Raw genomic sequence first — 22,364 nt, forward strand, 5'->3', positions numbered from 1 at the left:
CTAGTTTTAACCAGAGCCCTGGTCAAAAGTAGTAGACTATATAGGGAATCAGTTGCCATTTGGGACACAACCTAAAGCTGCTGAAGTAACTCCCTCCCACTCTATCCTTAACTGAGATGACCACATCAGTATCTGTGTGCATTTCCCTCTGCCTGAGCTGTGACATCACTGTGACGTCCTGCATGGTGTACCCAGTGAACCAGGAGAGAACAGGCTGTACTTATTCAACTCACACTGACACCTCTCACACACAACACACACACAGACACACACATAGACAGACACACATAGACAGACTATACAGACGGTCGGGCACACAGACCAATGCACACACGCACACACACACAAACATGTACACACACACACACACACACACACACACACACACACACACTCATGCTTTCAGGTGGCCTTGGGCCACCCTCTGTTCCTTTTAGCCTTCTACTTCCAATATTTTCAAAAGCAGAGCATCTCTTTATTACGGACAGACCTCTCCTCATCTTTACAACCATTGAATCTATATGTTTTGACCATGATAGTTTACAATATAAGGTAATGCCAATTTAATTGGTGTATGCAACCAAAATTGGGAAAGGGAACTGTTTTGTGTTTCATAGACATGTCACAATCATGTAATTCACAACAGAAAGCAAGTTAACAGCACTTGGTGTCTCATGAATGCTACACTCACCTCCACTCCCTCCCTGTTTGTGTGTGTTAAACCTGTGTAGACAGTATCTAATTTTTCATCCCCCCTCCAGGCCCCCCATTACCCCCTCAGGAGGTGCAGGTGCAGTGTGGCCAGGCCCTGGGGGTCCTGCAAGTGCGCTGGAAGCCCCCCGTCCTCTCACCCACCGGAACCTCCAATGGAGCCAGCGTCATCGGATATGCAGTCTGCACTAAAGGACAGAGGGTGAGTGAGAGAGTGGGTGGTTGAGAGAGTGTGCACTGAAGGTCAGATGGTGAGTGAGAAAGTGGGTGAGTGTGTGCACTAAGGGACAGAGAGTGAGTCAGTAACTGTGTGCCAAAGGACAGCAGGTGAGTAAGGGTATACCCTAAGTGACAAAGAAGTGAGGGAGAAAGTATGCACTATGTGAGAGTGAGTGAACTACAGTGTCAGAGTATATGATGTATGTGTGTAATTGTGCCATTACATCACTGCTGGCTTCAGTGCTCAGCAGTGCCACCTAGGCATCTCCTACTGTCAGTGCTAGTATTCCACAGTGCCTTCAGAAAGTATTGACACCCCTTTACTTTTTCCACATTTTGTTGTGTTGTAGCCTGAATTTGATTAAATTGAGATGTTGTGCCACTTATCTACACACAATACCCCACAATGTCAAAGCGGAATTATGTTTTTAGAAATGTTTACAAATGTAATTAAAAATGAAAAGCTGAAATGTCTTGAGTCAATAAGAATTCAAATCCTTTGTTATGGTAAGCCTAAATAAGTTCAGGAGTAAAGATGTGCTTAACAAGTCACATAGTAAGTTGCATGGACTCACTCTGTGAGCAATAATAGTGTTTAACATGATTTTTGAATGACTACCCCATCGCTGTACCCCACACATACAATTATCTGTAAGGTCCCTCAGTCGAGTAGTTAATTTCAAGCACAGATTCAACCACAAAGACCAGGGAGGTTTCCAATGCCACGCAAAGAAGGGCACCGATTGGTTATCCCTTTGAGCATGATGAAGTTAATAATTACGCTTTGGATGATGTAGCAATACACCCAGTCACTACAAATATACAGGCGTCCTTCCTAGCTCAGTTGCCGGAGAGGATGGAAACCGCTCAGGGATTTCACCATGAGACCTATGGTGATTTTAAAACAGTTACAGAGTTTAATGGCTGTGATAGGAGAAAACTGAGGATGTATCAATAACATTGTAGTTACTCCACAATACTAACCTAACCTTAAAAATATTCCAAAACATGCATCCTGTTTGTAATAAGGCACTAAAGTAATACTGCAAAAATGTGGCAGAGAAATTCACTTTTTGTCCTAAATACAAAGCATTATGTTTGAGGCAAATCCAACACAACACATCACTGAGAACCACTCTTCATATTTTCAAGAATGGTGGTGGCTGCATCATGTTATGGATATGCTCGTCATCGGCAAGGATTAGGGAGTTTTTTTTGGTTAAAAATTAACGGAATAGAGCTAAGCACAAGCTAAATTCTAGAGGAAAACCTGGTTCAGTCTGCTTTCCGCCAGACACTGGGAGACAAATTCACCTTTCAGCAGGGCAATAACCTAAAACTCAAGGTCAAATATACACTGGAGTTGCTTACCAATTTTTGTATTTAGTATTTTATTAGGATCCCCAATTAACTGTTGCCAAGGCAGCGGCTACTCTTCCTGAGGTCCAAACAGGAAACAAAACAGAACAAATAAAATACATAAAATAAGTAACACTACATAATACAATACATAATACAACACAAAATATACTGAACCAAAATATAAATGTAAAGTGGTCCCATGTTTCATGAGGTGAAATAAAAGATCCCAGAAATGTTCCATACTCACAAAAAGCTTATTTCACTCCAATTCTGTGCACTCATTTGTTTACATCCCTGTTAGTGAGCATTTCTCCGTTGTCACGATAATCCATCCACCTGACAGGTGTGGCATATCTAGAAGCACAGACCACGTGTAGTTATTTTGTGGGGAAATACTCATTCTGATTGGCTGGGCCTAGCTCCCCAGTGGGCCTGGCCTATGCCCTCCAAGGCCCACCCATAATAATAATAATAATAATAATAATATGCCATTTATCAGACGCTTTTATCCAAAGCGACTTACAGTCATGTGTGCATACATTTTTATGTATGGGTGGACCCGGGGATCGAACCCACTACCCTGGCGTTACAAGCGCCATGCTCTACCAATTGAGCTACAGAGGACCACCCATGGCTGCACCCCTTCCCAGTCATGTGAAATCCATATATTAGGACATAATGAATTTATTTCAATTGACTGATTTCCTTATATGAACTGTAACTCAGTAAAATCTTTGAAATTGTTGCATGTTGCGTTTATATTTTTGTTCAGTATACAAGGGCCTGTGAAAACACTAGAAAGCAATCTCACTCCCTCTGCTGGTGAAAATAATTATTGACAACCTCCCTTTGTAGGGTCTGTGTTAGGTAAACTGTGTCTATACTAGTGGACGTTGCTCTGAATTTAAGAGCAATACAGGTGAAAAGCAGTTGAAAGGAATACAACAATTAATTCAATGTCAACTGTATCCAACCCGAGTTATGTGTGCTGTGCTTCCTGTCAGATAGCGGAGGTGTTGTACCCCCTGGCTGACTATGTGACAGTGGAGCTGAACAGGATCCAGTGTCTGGAGGCCAGGGAGGTCATCGTCAGGACATTGTCAGCACAGGGAGAGTCCCAGGACTCCCACGTCGCCCCCATTCCAAACAATCTACTGGTGCCTCTTCCTCTTCCTCACCCTACCCCCCTGCCCCCTTCGCACCTACACGCAGGGCCCCCTCCACCTCACCCCCACGCCCCCCCACCCCACCTCCAGTCACCTCAACTCCCCCACCCCCAACTACCCATGCCTCACCCCCAGCCTCTCTCACCCCTGCCTCACGGACAACCCCTCCCTAACCACACTCCTCACCCTCAGCCACACCTCCAACCCCTGCAACCTCATCCTGTCTCCCAGCCTCAGGCTCACCTACAGCCTCACCCCCCTCACCCTGGTGGTCCTCCACAGCCCCTGCACCTCCAGCCTCACCAACCCCACCCAATGCCCCAGCCCCAGCCCCAGCACCGCCTACCCCTGCTGCCCCACCCACCCCCCCAGCTCCACCAGAGACCAGTTAGTGCCAGAGACCTGGAAGCCAAAGAGCAGGTGGCCCACCATGGGGGCGTCCCCAGCCAGCCCTGGGACCCTGCCCGATCCCCCTCCGCCCAGCCTCCTCCTGCCCCCATGCACGGGCACACCCTGGAGGCGCCCCCCTCTGCTAACCGGCGCTCGCCCTCCCCCCAGAGGATCCTGCCCCAGCCCAGGGGCACCCCCATCCCAGACCAAATGGCCAAAGCCATCGCCCGCAAGGCAGCACAGAGGGTGGCTGCAGAGAGTGGCAGAGTGAGTCATTCATACATAAAGTCAATCAATGATACCTTGGTTAAAGCTCTAGTCTGATAATATTTCTGTTGAATTAAATTACACATATCTCCCTATGGGTTGGGTTAGATGGAGAGGAGAGTCGTCTACAACGAGCAGGGTCAGGCCTTCCACCAACAGAACTCAGATGAGGAGGAGGAGGATGAGGAAGGGTATGGTTGCGGCCGCATGAGACAAGGGGCCTCAGTGGATGAGTTCCTCAGAGGGTCCGAGCTGGGCAGGCCGGTAAGACACTGAATAAAAAGGATCGAACATACTCGCATCCCATAGTTTTGTGCAGGTGCAGGAATATCCTGATATGATTTCACACCTTTTGTATGTATGTATGTATGTATGTATGTATGTGTGTATGTGTGTGTGTGTGTGTGTGTGTGTGTGTGTGTGTGTGTGTGTGTGTGTGTGTGTGTGTGTGTGTGTGTGTGTGTGTGTGTGTGTGTGTGTGTGTGTGTGTGTGTGTCAGGCCCACTACAGCCACAGTGAGGAGTACCATAGTGATAGCAGCCGGGGCTCTGACCTTTCTGACATCATGGAGGAGGATGAGGAGGAGCTCTATTCTGAGATGCAGCTGGAGGAGGGACGACGACGCAACTCCCACAATGCACTCAAGGTAGGAATACCAAAGCTCAACATTGAAATGTTAAAATTGAGTTTGGTTCTGATTACCACTCGTTCAATGGAAACAAGGAAGCATGCGAACCCCTTTATCACTGTTGGATGATATGGCCCCTGTGTCGAGCCATGTGTCTACAGTAGGATACTTTACTCTATCTTGTTTGATTGATTGGCCTTCACATTCTCATTTATTTGGAGCAATGATGGAAGTAATTTTTGCTAGTTGTGGGAATATTAAGACCGTTTTTGTGTGATCTTTTTAAGATTGGGAACACCCTTTCAGGGGGTCGGCTGGATCGGGAGACGGGGAGAAGAATGCCCCGAGACGGTCCACAGCCCCAGAGACGCCCTCTCATGGTGCCCTCTATTGGTTAGTAGGGTCATTGTAGTGACTCTGGGAATTGTAGTGTTTTTGTGCTTTGATGTTCTCTGTGCCCTAGTAGATATTCTGCTTCCTGTTTTAATCCTCCATGAGCTCCTCTGTTTCTACAGATCACCTCTGTGTCTTTGAACCATGCTCATGCATTCACAGTACTGACAGCTTACTTATAGAGATCAATCAATGTACATGCAGTATTATCAGCTACTAGAAAGTTCCCTGGCTGATAGGGTGACAATGGACACAGACACATATGTCAAATTTCAATGAATATTCCAATTATAAAACTGCTTTTGATGTCTCTGTTTTGGGCAGCGATATGTTAGGATTATCAAGGTTATGATGGGAAGAGACCTCAGAACGAACTAACCAATGAGTTATCTGCGCGCTTTAACCACCACCATCTGATTGGTGTTTCCTATAGAGATAACCACAGAGAGTAACAGTGATGGGAACCTCTCACCCGTCACGGAGGACGTTTACTATGGCAGTGTAGCACGGCACAGGACATGGTCGTCCCGCCGACACCCCACGGGCGCCATGCCTTCCTATAATGGTACGTGCAGTGGTTTCTCCCTCGCTCCTCCGCCAAAGCACTGCCAAAAGCCACCAGTGCTAGTGAAGAGAAGAGTAGTGACACCAACGAGTGGCTTAACATGCCTCAGAACACCTAGCATGATCCAATGCACTGCACCAAAATGGCGGCTCGCTGAGCCACACTGGGCCCATGATGGCCGCCCAATGTTGCGGATTGGAATGACTGGTGCTCAGAGAATGCTTTTCCCCTCCCTTGCTGAGCCACACTGGGCCCATGATGGCCACCCAATGTTGCGGATTGGAATGACTGCTGCTCAGAGAATGCTTCTCCCCTCCCTCCCTTGCACTGAACATCAGATGCCTGCTAAACCCCTCCCCCTCTCAATCTAACCACCCCCACCACACCTTTACTGGGGTTACTATGCATGACTGGGTGGGAGGAGTCATGGTTGCTGAAGACAAAATGATATAGCAATGCTGTCCTTGCTGAGCAAACTCAATGACTGTTACAGAAAGTTATAGTGAAAATACATAGAGAGACAAACGAATTGACAAACTCATTTGTTTGTTCGGGATTTCATATATTTACTATGCTGATGGCCTGGTCTTATTTTATCGTTTCTAAGCAAGGGATCAACTGAAGGACAGACAGAGAGTTTTCTTTGGACAAACTGTAGGCCCAGCGTACTTTAGAGGAGCATAATACAATAGTCAGATCATTACCTCAGGGTTCAGTAGTATGCATGCTTAACTCAGAGTCTTGTAGTCTATGTGCTCGTTTCTGTGTGTGTGTTGCTGTGTGTCATAGTGTTTTTGTCTATGGTGTCTACCATGTTCTTGTAACCCATCACATCTGGCTTGCTATCCAATCTCCATCCATGTGTAACTGTAAAGTCTGTAACGCCTGATAGCGCCATAAGCTCATACTGTATGTGGTGTCAAATGGATGTACATAACATTATATACTTTTGTCTCTGTGCTGATAATGGGACCAATTGATGGATTGACCACAGAATTATGCTAGCATGCTACAAAATGAAGTGTTGGTTTGACGAGACAAGCTCAATCCATTATGTAGTACTGCATGGTCAACTAAATGGTTTTGCTCTCTCACTTGTCAATCACTTGTAAACATCGCAACTGTCTGTATATGCCTCTTCCCCTCATTCAGTCCATGCACAATAGCATGCGTAACATGCCTCACTACTACGCACTAGTGTTACTGAGTGGCAAAATTCAGTAAAAATATATATTTGTGTTTCTCATGCTATATGAATCTAGCATTAATGTAACTTAATGTCAGAGTAACATAAAGCCATAGACTGTGACCCTATGAGATGCAGGTGGATGTGTTCTTCTCTCTCTCCCGTGTTTAAGAGGGATACAGGGACCGGGAACGCCGCTCCCCTCCTAACTACGATGAGTCGGAACCAGAGGAATCATTCCGGATCTTTGTGGCTCTGTTTGACTACGACCCCCTGTCCATGTCTCCCAACCCGGACGCAGCAGATGAGGAACTGCCCTTCAAAGAGGGCCAGATCATTAGGGTGGGTGTCACACACAGGGCTAGGCCGTTATTATTATTATTATTATAAGAGGAGAGATATTGTGCTTGTGTTTGAAAACTTTGAGGTACAATATAAAACATCATTGAAAATATAATTTTCTTTCCCTATCCCATCTCTTTTGTCGTGCTTTCTCTCACTCTTTTCTTCTCTCTCTCTCCTTCTCTCTCTCTGTGTCTCTCTCTCTCTCTGTCTGTCTGTCTGTCTCTCTGTGTGTTCCAGGTATATGGTGATAAGGACACAGATGGTTTCTACCGAGGGGAGATCAGGGGAGGCAGGATAGGGCTCTTGCCCTGCAACATGGTGTCAGAGATCAGGGCTGAGGATGAGCAGACCATGGACCAGCTCATCAAGCAGGGCTTCCTCCCGCTCAACACACCAGTGGATAAAGTAGGAATAGGTAATCACAGAACTAGAATGAGTAGAACATACATCCTCATTCAAGTCAATGATTCCATAATGAGTGGACTGGCAGCCATTTTGATTGTACCCATTTATTATTTTTCTAGGGGTGTTTTGTAAATTGCCTCCAGTGTGTCAGAGTGTGCTCTGGGTTCTTCGTAAATTCAGAGCGTTGTCAGATTGTCTGTTCGTAAATTCAGAGCGTTTCGCTCTCGGCACGTTCAGAGCCCACACTGGTTGCTCTGGCCGAGGAGTAGGGTTGATCCGAGCGTTCTGACCTCACAACGGCAGTCAAGCACACAAGCTTACTGGCTATAGTTGGCTAGCTTGCTAGTTACTTCCAGACACAAATGAGAGAACACCTCACTCTGACCATTTTACTAGCCCTAGCAGAGCTGGTTAGGCTGTTTTCATGTTATCTAGAGCGTTAGTGACTGTAACTGTGCTGCTGGCAACAATTTCAATACTTTTTTTGCCGACCTTTACTGACACCGGTCATATTCAGCAGGTGTTGCACATTCGTAAATTCATCAGTTATTCTGCATTCTGGCATACTCAGACAAGAATGGTCTGAAATCGGAGTAGATAGCTAGAGGGAATTTACGAACGTACCCTAGGTAACATACTGGGCAGGGCACACGTATCTCTCTATGACAACACACACATCTGTCACTATATCACCTCTTCTCCTGGCATGTCCTCTTGTTTCCTCTCATAGGGCAGGACAGACGAGGCTTCCGCCAGCACCAGGCCACCAGGAGGATGGTGGCCCTCTACGACTATGACCCCAGAGAGAGCTCCCCCAATGTGGACGTGGAGGTATTGCCACAGACATACACACTGACACTGTACATGTAACCAGATAGACAGACAGTGTAAGGGTATTAATGACGTCTCTGTTTCTTGATAGGCTGAGCTGACCTTCTGTGCTGGTGACATCATCGCTGTATTTGGAGAGATTGATGAAGACGGGTTCTACTATGTGAGTATGCCTCTTTTCTTGGTTCCATGATGTGACTTACTTATTATTATTACACAGGGCCATTCAAAGGTTGTTAAAGTCAGAGATGTTTCAGTTCTTAATTTTTTAAGAAATGCCATTGGATGAATCTGGCTCATACACATATTATGTCCTTTTGCCCAGGAGAGGGCTCTTTCCCTCAGGTTTGACCGCCAGAGTTCAGTTGGTCTAGTCATGGTTCTCATCACCACTGCCCCCTCCTCTCCTCTCTCTGCAGGGTGAAATCAATGGCCACCGCGGCCTCGTCCCCTCTAATTTTCTGGAAGAAGTGCCTGACGACGTGGAGGTGTACCTGACGGACACTCCGTCTCGCTACGCCCAAGACGAGCCCGCCAACCGGGCCGAGGCCAAAAGGGTACATTGCCGCTCTCAGCGCTAGGCCCTCTGTCCATCCATCCTCCGTCTCTGTTGATTTACGTCTCGCTTTCTCCACTTGCCGTCTGTGTTCTGTGTGTGTGTGTTGTCCGTGTGTGACAGTGACAGTGGTGACTATACAAACCTTATCCCCCGCCTGGTGAAAGGGACAAACACAGTCATACCTTCTGAGTGTTAGAAAGGAAGAAGCAAAGGCCAAAGTGGACAGAGAGATAGAACACTTGAACTATTTCAGTACGGGGCGGGTAATATTGACGGAGCAGTGACAAAGGACAGTGGATATTTGAAAAAAGTTTAAGTCATTCCTACACAGAGACATAGAAGGATAATTGGGTAACCTCTTTGCACTGAAACACAAAACCAAACGCTGGATATTGTGTCTATTAATAGTGCTTTATGAACACCTCTGAAGCGTTCCTGATTTATATCAGTTGTTCCCCAATGGAAGTAAAGGATTTGAGTAAACTGTAGGGTTGATAATATAGCAAAGCATGCCTTTTTCAAAAATAAACTTGATACCTTTTATATAATAGTATACTTTATTGGCCCAACTGCTGTATTTCCTGGGAGAGGCTTTGTTTCTTTTTGTATACTGCACACACTTAAAAATATATATATTTTTCAGGCGTGATGAAAGTGGATAGATATTCCATGTTTGATCTAAACCAGAAGAAATAACAGCCACAGTGAGACATCATACTGTAATGGTACAATGGAACAATAAAAGCAGAAATTGGATATTAATCATTTTCATTCGCGACCTGTGTTCATGTGTGTATTGTCTTTTTTTTTTTTTTTTTTTTAGCATAGTTGTGGTGTGGGTTGTACTGAAATGATGATGTCACCACATCTGATTTCCTTTTTTTCTCACCTGCTTGGCAAATACAAACAGAAGAAGATTGTTCATTTCACGTCATAAATGGCTCTGTCTGCCTCGTACAGTAAGTGAGCAACTAGAGATACCAGCCTGACAGATCTAATGCTGGGCATTGTGAATATTACACCTAAATTATGTTAAATGGTTTATTTGTAGCCAGTGAACATTCTGCTTACACATTCACAGGTGTTTATAGCAACATGGTCATGCTTATGCTTACACATTAAAGTATTACATACTAGTTGGTGTAATGAGGAAAGTGTTTCCCCTTTTTAGTGTAATCATAATGTTTATTTGCAGCATAAATTAGACATTGTTACAAAGTTGTCTTTTGTAACACTTTTTTACAGTGATTTAACGCCTGCAAAGTAGTGGACTACTACTACTCTCTGAGATAGTGCTCTATTTTGCAAGCTCAAAAGTTCCCTATATCTGTAGTTATTGATAAACCATTTACTAATGGGAACTGCAAATCCCCATTTGGTTCAAAGTTATGATTCCTCTTTAACTTTGAGAGACCATTTAAAGGTCCTAGGTGAACTGTATGGTAGCATGTTTGGTTGCCAGCCCAGTGCATTAGACAAGAGGGATGGTATCTACAGTTGTGTCCCTGAGTGTTGTATATTACTGTGTGTGTCCCTCATGATCGGTGACCTATCAGAACCTGTGGTGTTGTGATGTTGTGCTCTGTGTTTGATGGGTTTTCACTAGTTACCACAGCCACAAAGTCAAAATTGCTATATCATAAAAATTAATGAAAACAAAAATGTGCTTTTTGGTCTCAGGGTTAGGCATAAGGTTAGCAGTGTGGTTAAGGTTAGGGTTAGGTTTAAAATAAGATTTTAAGAATATAAATTGTAGAAATAGGTTTATGGCTTTGTGGATGTGGTAACTAGTAACGACCTGTTTGATGGCTTCCAACTCAGTGTTTGTATAAAACCTCACCAGAGCCACCAACGTCTTCAGACCCCCATCAACAGAGTTAAAAAGGAATAGTTTAAATAACAGTCCAAAAAGCAATACCTGATTCATAACCTCTTTTATAAACGTCTTTGTTTCTTCTCTCTTGTTTTTAAACCAGAGGTGTAAGTACAGTACAGTACAATCACACAGTTTTGCAATGCTGAATAACTTCACTCCATTGGTGAAAAACATTATGGGCTGGTTTCCTGGACATATTCAGCCTAGTCCTGAACTAAAAACATATTTCAATGGAGAATTGTCATTGAGCATGCCTTTTAGACCAGGACTAGGCTAAATCTGTGTCTGGGAAATCAGCCCTAATTATTTGAAACGGGCAATTCCATGGTAACGGAATTACGCTGAGACTCAGATTTTTCACTTTAAAATGTATACCAAACAAAAACCATTGATTTTGACGTTTAATAAACCATATAATTATATGCACAAGGACTACTTTGAACAATTTCCACAGAACATTTTACAAAAACCCATTTACAGAAAGAACTGTGCCGATGCAATGTTTGGTAACAGAATAAAACTGAGGGATTCTGTTTTTTTTATTGTAAATTGTTCAAAGTAATCATTGTGCATAGAGTTGTATGGTTTGATAAACTTAGAAATCGATGGTTTTTATTTGGCATACATTTTAAAGTGAAAAATTGGAGTCTCAGTGTAATTCCGTTATTGTGGAATTGCCCAAACATAAATGTTACGTATGTATTTGACACACATTTCAGTGGAAACCGACAGTAAGTATAATGATCTGCAATGGCATTGTTATATTTTTTTCTATGACTTTATATAAAGTTACGTTTGCATACTTGTGTATATTGATAGCTATTGTTGAGAAGTCTCAAGGTCAGCACACATAGCATATCAAATTCAAGAATCGTTGGAAATGTAATTAGACTCTCTAGAAATGGCTATTTGGCATACCAACCCTTCATTCTATTTCTATGGCTGGGCAACTGTCAGTAATGGATCTACTTGAGCACTGAACCCAAAGTCTTTTAAAGTCCCATTGGATTCATAGTGTTACTGTAGATGGATCGTGTTACTCAAATGACAGTGGGGTGATATTGTTATTGAAGGACACAGTGCTGACTGTAGACTGAGTGTCCTAGTCCTACCTCAGACAGAGAAAGGATAGGCCACAAAGGACCACTACTTGCTTTGTAATGCCCTGCCCCTACCCCCACCATGGCATCTCTCTTCAGGTAGCCATGGAAACCACAGAGAGTACAGCCCTGCCTGTCCGAGCAGCGTCCCCCACAGTGCGTCCCCTGTGTCCCCCAGGCACCATGCGGCCCATCAGCCCCGCCAGGGGCCCCAGGGACCCCCGGGACAACAAAAAGAAAAAAGGACTGCTCTCCAAGGGGAAGAAACTGCTCAAGAGACTCTCTCCGGTAAAATAAACGGTCCCCAGCTGATCCCAGAAAAGTAAATTGCATACAGTACACACAATCAAATCAGCCGAATCTACAGCACACAACTACAATGGCAACGTGTGCGTATGTATTACAGGACAATATATGTGAGCCTAATCTAATATATTCAGCGATACAACATTCATGTTCTAATGATGAATACACATACTTACGTACATGTACTCAGTGCCAAATTCACTTTGCTCACACATACTGTATAACTGTGATATATTTGAGGTGGAGGAAAACATAGGAGTACAAACTAGGATTTTCATGACATTTTACCACTGTTTTCTTTAATCAAATGGTTATTAAGGGACTTTGGAAATCAGGACAATGCTGATAATGCATTTGTGTGCATTTGTTACAAGTAGGGTAACAACAGAGTAGCCTATTTTTTTTTGTTACAACCCGAGATGGTTTCCATGGCAATTGTGCCATAAGGTCTCTAACAGACATGACGTGGCAAAAGAAAATCAATGTTGTGATAGTCAGATGTCAATACTAGGAGACAGACCATACTCCTGGAACACTAGAGCAACAACTCAACTACACTGTTATTGATGGCATTCCGTCAGTAATGCTGGCTGCTAATCCAGAGGCTTTATTCAGTGCAATACATCACAAACATGAGGGTGACAAAGGGTTGAATCACTCACAGAACCTAGAAGTCTGCAGGGTGGTTGGCCACAGAGCATTACAACAAGGAGAGGAAGCTACATTGGGTAAGATGTTTGAACCATCTCAGTGGCCTTTATGAAAACAATATGAGCATGACATTCCTCATTTTCTATGGTTGAACAAGGTTGTTTTTAAACTAACAGTAGTCTGCCAAGAACCCCTGGGTTGCATCTCTGCATCTTTGTTTGATAAAAAAAAAAAGACGGTTAAAGAGAACCTTCTGTGTTTGCCTTCCAATTGCACAAAGGGGTATGTTTTGTCTGATGAATGGAAAAGCATTGTTGTGTGTGTAGGTGTAGGCTGTGTGTGTGGTCAGTGTGCATTCATGTCTTTGCATTATTTTTCCCAAAAAGAGGACATGTAGTTAAGAGTCGTGATCTTAGTGGTGTGCTGCTAACTACATTGCCGGTGTAATGTTCTGTTGTCTGTCGGAGAGGGCTGTGTTACCCACTCAGCCATTTCAGTAAAGATGTCTAGGTGTGCCCTCAAGATTCTGCACCGTTTACTTGTTTACACTCTTATAGACCTATTGGCAACCTATTTTTGGAGTCAAGAGAAAGGGAGTGATGACCTACATACTGTACCTACAACCTCTAAACCAGTAGTCGTGGCTTATGGGCTAAATGAGTGCTAAATAAAGGATGCATCCAGCTGATTGTAATTAACTGGAGAGGTTATTATAGCCGCTAGACAAACATTGTCCTGTATTTTTGACAGCTTTTAAAGCCCTATATTAACCAATTTTCATAACCCATGATCCTATCCTGTAATAGTTTAACATCACCACCGTTTGATGTGTATAATCATAATGGACAATATGTCAATCCATGATTAAAAATGAAAGATGTTTAAATTGTATTGATAGTGAAAACCAGTCGGAGAGAGACCTATCAGACACGTTCTTTAAATGCCCATCAGCTAAGATATCTGAAGTGTAATATCGTGCTGTATAATGATTACAGGGTTCTTCTATGTTTATTAAAAAATAGAAAATCTAAAGATGGATTGCCAAAAAGGAATGTGAAATGTTGAGCAGGCAAAATAGCTTACATTTTATTATTTGTCCAAAGTTATGCATTATGTTATGTATCCATTTGTCAAAAGGTTTTAAAGTCATAATACCAAATCATTATTTTGTGAATGCGTGTATGTCTATGCTGTTGCATTTTTGTACTTTTCTCCATATGTAGATAATTTCTAAATGTTTATACTTGATTTTCAGACTGCCTTTTTATGTGCATTAAGATTTATTCTTACTGTAAACAGTGCAAGCATTCTCCATGGTGTCCTCAAGATAAGATGTTTAAGTCTGTGGTTCTGTGCTTGCTCTGTGAATCAAAGAGAAAAAAGAGAAATCATTGGACAATATTTATGGTGATCAAATATTGTTTGCATGTGCAAAAAATATTTTTTTTTCAATCAAAAATAAATTTGATATTTTGTATAACATCTGTGTTTTGATTACTTTGATGTATGTGTGTGATTTTCCTTTTTATCTCAGTGACCTATTCATGAATGACAAGTAATTATTCACCCATGTTGCATGAATTAAAACTAATAACATCATTGAAAGTGGATTTTGAAGCACAGCCTACCACACATGAAAGGGGAAACCTACTGAAGGGATCAGCTTCACTGCCTGCTATTACACTTTACATCCTATTGATGGCAGCAGTGATCTTGACTCGATGGCCATTTAAATGTGATAAGAACAATAACAAACTCACGTGTTGGAATATCGTGGAAATGCACTGAGCTTTTGCACTGTTGAAAGCAGAGAATTTGGTTGAATAGTCTCATTACAGGTTTTCAATGTGTGCCTAGCTAGTTAGACAGGGCTTTCGAACAACTTCAACTTGACAGCATCCTGTAGCTTCACCTGCTAAGTACAGTAGCTAGCTACAGTAGCTACAGTAGCTAGCTATGGCCGCGGACAACTTTTCCGCAGTTTCAAAGAGAGTTTGTTGAAGAATGCCCTGCCATGGTTTTAAAGTCTATGGGACCAACAGGCAAATAGAACAGCAAACGCTGCGATAAAATGCCTGGAATTTCCCCGGGCACTCAAAGGTAGTTGTGGATGTCAACAACTCCTGTTGACAGTGTGCACTGAACACCAAATAGCTAACCGGCTACCGTAGCTAACTTGAGTTGGCCACTGACTTTTGTTGACTTGTGCTAATTGAAAAATTATGTTGCATCTGTCTTTCTCTATGCTTGTGTGGAACCAGCACCACTGCCCAGTGCTTGACTTAGACTGAAATAGGTGCCGGTACTGTTTTTATATTTAGGTGAAGGAGTGCCACAATACTTTTGAGTTAATATTCTAAGATGAACAGGAGCTCAAGCAGTAAAACATTTGAGGTGCTGGTACTCAGCTCCTGTGAGATTCTGCCCAAGTCAAGCACTGCCACAAAGGAATTAGAGGAAAAAGAAGGCACTGTACTGTCAACCAGTTGTACCACTACCAAGCATGCCGCCAAGGTCTACTGGACATGCTTTCAAGCCAGCTGAGTGTAGTTACTCACAATCACAGAGAGGCAAAAGTGGGTTTTTGTGGTACCCACTTGACACGGATAAAGGGGTTGCATAATGTTACTAGTTCAATGCCCTGCAATCTGATTGCTCAATTGGGTTTGCACTAGACAGAAAAGATTGAGCATTCTAATTCGTTTTGTAATCATGTCTAATTGGTGTTTTATTAGGATGCCACCGGAAATCCTTCTGAAGATCCTGTCGTACATGGATGCCTCTCTTCTCCATAGGCTACGTCAACAAGCGCTTCAATAAGCTGGCCAACAATAAGTAAGGAGTGAAGTACTGGTCACATTGTAGGCTATTCTTCCTCCCTACAGTCTTGCATGATCATTTTTGACCCACAGTATTTTCTTGCAGTGGAATGTAGCACAATATGTACTCTGCAGAGTATGGACAGAGTAAGAAGTGGAGGCTCAAGCATATGGACAAGGATCAGTGAAATTCAATTTTATAACACTCCTTTTTTGCTTATCCCAGCAGGGACACTTGTTATGAGCATTATATGCTTGTGAGCACAATACTTTTTAACATGCCACTAAGCAGACGCTTTTATCCAAAGTGACTTACAGTCATGCGTGCATACATTTTTGTGTATGGGTGGTCCCGGGGATCGAACCCACTACCTTGGTGTTACAAGCGCCGTGCTCTACCAGCTGAGCTACAGAGGATAATTTTTGTATTATCATTGGTGTTTTCCCCCACCAGGTGCTGGACAAGCTGAGTGTGGTGGTGGTCCATGAGAGGGCTACTGGAGAAAGCTGTATTTCAGGACCATGGTTGGCTTTAACGACACCAAGTGGAGGAAGCAGTTGAGAGACATTAACCCCTTCACAGGCCTGCCCTGTTAAGTATAAAACATACAATATATAAAACATATGCTACTGTAGTATTGTCAGAACCTACTCATTGAAACTCATTGGGCCAGATTAAATTAAAAGTATTTTGTTCTCCTCTCCCCTGCCTCAGGAGCCAGCGTGTGACCTGGGAGATCAATGTCTGACAAGAGGGGGTTGGAGGGGACGTTTGAGCAGAGCTTGGCTGGATTATGTCCTTTGTATTTCAGGTTCTATTTCAGCACAAAAGGATGATGGATGCATGATAGATTAAATAATTTAATCATTCAGTCAGTACTTCTCTCATTCCCACCCCCTACTCCATGCCAGAGGACAAGCCTCCTTTTGATGACGTGGACCCTAACTTCGGCCTCCATGGTTACACTCTCTGTATTATACTGCACAACATTGAAACCCAGATAATTGCCGGCCACTTCCCTCAACTCTACTGCCGCAAAAGTAAACAAATACTACCCAGAGAGTTTCTATTCTAGAACTATATACTTTGGGTACCAGAATGCCGCTGTACCATACCACAGTCTGTAGTTGACTTTGGTTGTGGTTGTCCAGTTTAGGTCTATGGTAGTGTCATCTAGCTGAATGTCATCAATAGGGGTAGCCTGTCCCAGAACACGCCGCTCTCTGGCAGGATCAGTATGCCCTGGAAGTGTGAAGCTCTGGAGGGCACCGTGGAGGTACTGTAGGGAACACTGACTCCCACTGGTTGAGGTTACACTTTATAATACAGTGCCTTGCAAAAGTATTCATCCCCCTTGGCGTTTTTCCTATTTTGTTGCATTACAACCTGTAATTTAAATGGATTTTTATTTGGATTTCATGTAATGGACATACACAAAATAGTCCAAATTGGTGAAGTGAATTGAAAAATATAACTTGTTTCAAAAAATTCGGAAAAATAAATAACGGAAAAGTGGTGCGTGCATATGTATTCACCCCCTTTGCTATGAAGCCCCTAAATAAGATCTGGTGCAACCAATTACCTTCAGAAGTCACATAATTAGTTAAATAAAGTCCACCTGTGTACAATCTAAGTGTCACATGATCTCAGTATATATACACCTGTTCTGAAAGGCCCCAGAGTCTGCAACACCACTAAGCAAGGGGCACCACCTAGCAAGCTGTCATGACTTCGGCCAAAGCTGCCTCCCCTCCTTGTTCAGGCAGGCTTCGGCGTTCGTCGTCACCGGAGTACTAACCACTGCCGCCCCAATCATCACAACTGTCTTGTCTCGTTATCACACACACCTGGTTCTAATCCCCTAATTAGTCTGTGTATAAGTGTTCCCTCTGCCCCCTTGTCCTTGTGGGTGATTGTTTATTGTGAAGGTTAGTGAAGCTCGGTGGAGCTCGTGTATTTTGTTAGACGGGAGTATTTTCCTGTGTGCCTTGTATTTTCCAGTGCACCTGTTTTGTGCCCTGGAGTGTGTTTGACGCAGTTCTGCGTAAACATGTATTTTGCGGATTAAAGCCTGTTTTTCTGTGATTTACCCTCCTGCGCCTGACTCCTTCAACACCACCTCATCACACAAGCGGCACCATGAAGACCAAGGAGCTCTCCAAACAGGTCAGGAACAAAGTTGTGGAGAAGTACAGATCAGGGCTGGGTTATAAAAAAATATCAGAAACTTTAAACATCCCACGGAGCACCATTAAATCCATTATAAAGAAATGGAAAGAATATGGCACCACAACAAACCTGCCAAGAGAGGGCCGCCCACCAAAACTCATGGACCAGGCAAGGAGGGCATTAATCAGAGAGTCAACAAAGAGACCAAAGATAACCCTGAAGGAGCTGCAAAGCTCCACAGCAGAGATTAGAGTGTCTGTCCATAGGACCACATTAAGCGGTACACTCCACAGAGCTGGGCTTTATGGAAGAGTGGCCAAAAAAAAACCATTGCTTAAATAAAAAAATAAGCAAACATGTTTGGTGTTCGCCAAAAGGCATGTGGGAGACTCCCCAAACATATGGAAGAAGGTACTCTTTGGCCATCAAGGAAAACACTATGTTTGGCGCAAACCCAACACCTCTCATCACCCCGAGAACACCATCCACAGTGAAGCATTGGGGTGGCAGCATCATGCTGTGGGGATGTTTTTCATCAGCAGGGACTGGGAAACTGCTCAGAATTGAAGGAATGATGGATGGCGCTATATACAGGGAAATTCTTGAGCGAAACCTGTTTCAGTCTTCCAGAGATTTGAAACTGGGACGGAGGTTCACCTTCCAGTAGGACAATGACCCTAAGCATACTGCTAAAGCAACACTCGAGTAGTTTAAGGGGAAACATTTAAATGTATTGGAATGGCCTAGTCAAACCCCAGACCTCAATCCAATTGAGAATCTGTGGTATGACTTAAAGATTACTGTACACCAGCGGAACCCATCCAACTTGAAGGAACTGGAGCAGTTTTGCCTTGAGGAATGGGCAAAATCCCAGTGGCTAGATGTGCCAAGCTTATAGAGACCTACCCCAAGAGATTTGCAGCTGTAATTGTATTGTAATGTATTGACTTTGGGGGGTGAATAGTTATGCACGCTCAAGTTCAGTTTTTTTGTCTTATTTCTTGTTTGTTTCACACTCAAAAATATTTTGCATCTTCAAAGTGCTAGGCATGTTGTGTAAATCAAATGATACAACCCCCCCAAAAAAATCAATTTTAATTCCAGGTTGTAAGGAAACAAAATAGGAAAAATGCCAAGGATGGTGAATACTTTCGTATGCCACTGTATATGATAATATATGCCATTTAGCAGATGTTTTATCCAAAGCGGCTTAGTCTTGCGTGCATACCACTAGACCTAGAAGATGGGGTTATTGTAATTACAGAACAGCAGACATAAATAGTCTCTTGCACTCTCTCTATATGTCTTACTCTCTCTGTCTCTCTCTATGTCTCTTTCTCACTCCCTTCTCTCTGTAGAACTGCTGTATGATGAGCCTGACCCTGATGGATGAGTACCAGAATCCCTTCTGGTGTGTCAGCACGCCTGTTTCAATGACACTAAACAACAAGGAGCCCTTCTCCGACGACTACGAGGGCCAGCACTTCCTGGTCAAGTACCAGGATGCAGAGGGCAAGGTAAACCAACCCCACATGAACCAGAGGGCAAGGTAAACCAAACCCACATGACCCAGAGGGCAAGGTAAACCAACCCCACATGACCCATGCATCAGAGGATAGATGAAGGCCCCTTTTTGTTTGTTTTTGCGTGGCAAGGTTGGGTTGGTTTACCTGACACCATATATGTACTGTATATATAACCCATAGCTTAAGTAATGTATCACATATGTGGAGCAGCAACCAGGGAGTGGACTTTTTTCTCTATTATAACAGTAATGTATTGTGGCTAAAAAAGCAGAGACAGTACTTCCTCATCAATCTGGTAGTCTTCATCGCCAAAGTCAACAAGCACTTTGGGAGAGCCTACTGACGCTGCATGTAGAGGGGGCGCTGTACTACACGCCTCTGTCATAATGATGACGAGATGTCCTAAACAGTCATGACAACTGTTTGGTGTGTCATTGTTAGGACAGTATTAGCTATGTAGGCCTTATGACAGAGGCTTCAAGTAAAGTGTTGCCCACATGCTAAATTGAGCATGGCTATACAGGATGTAAATTGATGACTTAGTTGAGTGTTTTGTTTTGAGTAAGCTTGAAGCAGTTCAAGCTGGAGGGTTTGTCCCTGCAAGTTTTAGTTTTTTCCATATATTTATGTATTTGTATGCATTGTTTTGTGAATCATTTGTACACATTTGTAAAATGTGATCCTAGATATTATATAGAGTAAAATAATTGTGAAATGTGTAAACAGAGTTAAACTATTTTGGTTTTGTGAAGTTTCTGTTACAGATGGACCATCTGATTGTAGATAAACATTTTGATTTATACATTTCGGTGTTGTTTTTTTGTGAGCCATAGTGCATTCATTAAAATCACTAGTCAAGTTAAGTCAAAGGGAATTTTACAGCATAGTACTATAGTAGCTCACTAGAGGGATCAGCCTATATACTACTGTGTTACACTTTACATCCTCAGGATGGCAGCAGTGAACTTTACCCCTAATAGTAATATTTCCAGAACGAGTAAAGTGCAAAGGCCTTTGCAGCAAGTGCTTCATCACAGTGCTGGCCATGACCGCTTTCTTCGAAGCTGAGTGAAGACTCATTGCACTAACTGTGCATACTCCATAGATGTTACAACCTAATCAGTGATCCAGCGATGCTTCAGTACATTTGGCACAGGGGCCCTGTGTACGTTCTAAAAAAAGCAAGAAAGTAAAAGAGAAAAAGACAAAGTGGAGATTACACTCATATATCACTGCATCCTGGCTCCTGTGCCTCCCGCCGGATCCTGAGTGAGCTGTTAGCTCCCAGGGGCCCTGAGGCCATCGGATGTTTAAAATGCTCACCGGCTGTGACCTCTCCATCTCTGCCACCCATTCTACCTAGCACTCCACCAGAGGGGCAGGACCAGTCATCCATCTTCTGGTGGCCTTTTCTGATGAATACTTTACAGGGCCTACTAGTGCTTGGTAAAACCCCACCATCACATCCCCATTACTCTCCCGGATCCCTCAACAAACAGCAGGGATCGCTACAAGAGAGAAAGATGCTAGTGTATTGTGCCAGGTGACCTTCCGTTACCAGATGTGTGTTTAAATCCCTCACAGTTATTTTAACTGCTAACTTTTGGCTTGAGAATGTGTTAATGTTTAAAGTAGCTTTTCCAACATCTATCGTGTGTTTGTGTGTGTGTGTGCATGCATGCGTACATGCATTCGTTTGAGTGTGCGTGCATGTGTGTGTTTGTGCGTGTGTTAGAGTCCCGAGTTGATGCCATAATTAGTGATGCCATATAAAATCCCTAAGTCAGCACAGGTGATAAATAGTCAAATAAAAAAGTTGGATCACATTGAATACCCTTCTGCCACTTCAACCCATTAGGTTTCCTTCCCAGGATGTAGCTAAAGACAGGACTGTGACCTGCCTGTCATTGGTGTGTGAGAGCAGGTGCCGGTGGGAGGACCATCCGCTTGGCCTGTAACTCATCCCGGTCTCCCGCGGGGCGGAGGAGTGATGTGTATGGTGGCCACGCTCTGAGAGCCACATTCATTCTTCATCCCACACTGTAATGCCGTTGACACCGGGAGAGAAGCCTGGTCCCAGCCATTCATCTTCGTCTGGGCCGTTCACAGTGGGCTAGCCACGAGGCATCGTCTCCCCTCGCCCGAGTCTTGAGGAGCTCCCAGACCTACCTATATGGACTGACTAACTGCTGGACTGAACCCACTTTATGACAACACAACACGGTCCAGATTTGTCTAGAGGTTGTGTGGAAAAAAGTAAAAAAAAAAAAAAAAAAAAACTCAACTTGATGAGCTAATGATCAATCATGATATTCCTAATAGTTTACTGAGCGGGCATATTTGATTTACAGTAATCTCTCAGCTCAGGTTTGATGGATACAATGAAGTCCATCTCATTATCATTTAGCTAATGGAGAGGTTGATGGACAGATTAAGACACACCAGCACAGCAGCTCAATGTCAATCTCTGTACAGGATTAGTGTCAGCAAAGGTTAACAGAGCCACCAATCATCCAGTGACCTGGGTACTTACAGATAATTCATGGACATTCTTCTCATGTTTCATCTAGATTGGGATTGGCAGGGGCAGGGCTGCAAATCAGGAAAAGGATCCCAAGGTTGCATGAGTGAGGGGCAATCGTAGGGTTAATGGTAAGTATACTGCTATATAGAGTGAGGGAAAAAAGTATTTGATCCCCTGCTGATTTTGTACGTTTGCCCACTGACAAAAAAATGATCAGTCTAGAATTTTAATGGTAGGTTTATTTGAACAGTGAGAGACAGAATAACAACAAAAAAATCCAGAAAAACGCATGTCAAAAATGTTATAAATTGATTTGCATTTTAATGAGGGAAATAAGTATTTGACCCCCTCTCAATCAGAAAGAT

At 43.3% G+C, this 22,364-nt stretch overlaps 1 protein-coding gene and 1 pseudogene across 2 annotated transcripts in view; both read left to right on the top strand.

The window, feature by feature from the left end:
* Positions 1 to 12,300, top strand: part of LOC311099640 (RIMS-binding protein 2-like) — a gene marked incomplete at both ends in the record, with an annotated part of 96,399 nt that extends 84,099 nt beyond the window's left edge. Inside the window, 12 exons of the mRNA XM_084140357.1 lie at positions 762 to 913; positions 3,297 to 4,115; positions 4,224 to 4,379; positions 4,615 to 4,761; positions 5,031 to 5,136; positions 5,570 to 5,701; positions 7,060 to 7,229; positions 7,470 to 7,647; positions 8,368 to 8,468; positions 8,560 to 8,631; positions 8,888 to 9,025; positions 12,103 to 12,300. Of these exons, the coding sequence (XP_083996483.1) occupies positions 762 to 913; positions 3,297 to 4,115; positions 4,224 to 4,379; positions 4,615 to 4,761; positions 5,031 to 5,136; positions 5,570 to 5,701; positions 7,060 to 7,229; positions 7,470 to 7,647; positions 8,368 to 8,468; positions 8,560 to 8,631; positions 8,888 to 9,025; positions 12,103 to 12,300 (2,369 nt within the window). The remainder of the gene's footprint in view (positions 1 to 761; positions 914 to 3,296; positions 4,116 to 4,223; positions 4,380 to 4,614; positions 4,762 to 5,030; positions 5,137 to 5,569; positions 5,702 to 7,059; positions 7,230 to 7,469; positions 7,648 to 8,367; positions 8,469 to 8,559; positions 8,632 to 8,887; positions 9,026 to 12,102) is intronic.
* A 3,021-nt stretch (positions 12,301 to 15,321) lies between these two features.
* Positions 15,322 to 19,818, top strand: LOC311099425 (F-box only protein 15-like; annotated as a pseudogene). The gene is made up of 10 exons: positions 15,322 to 15,360; positions 15,416 to 15,546; positions 15,696 to 15,795; positions 15,886 to 15,958; positions 16,234 to 16,371; positions 16,467 to 16,560; positions 16,653 to 16,828; positions 16,958 to 17,056; positions 19,308 to 19,466; positions 19,747 to 19,818. The product of its transcript is annotated as an F-box only protein 15-like (transcript).
* Positions 19,819 to 22,364: the final 2,546 nt, after the last annotated feature.

Source organism: Coregonus lavaretus (assembly GCF_964263955.1).
Source record: "Coregonus lavaretus genome assembly, chromosome: 24".
NCBI classification, from domain to species: Eukaryota; Metazoa; Chordata; class Actinopteri; order Salmoniformes; family Salmonidae; genus Coregonus; species Coregonus lavaretus.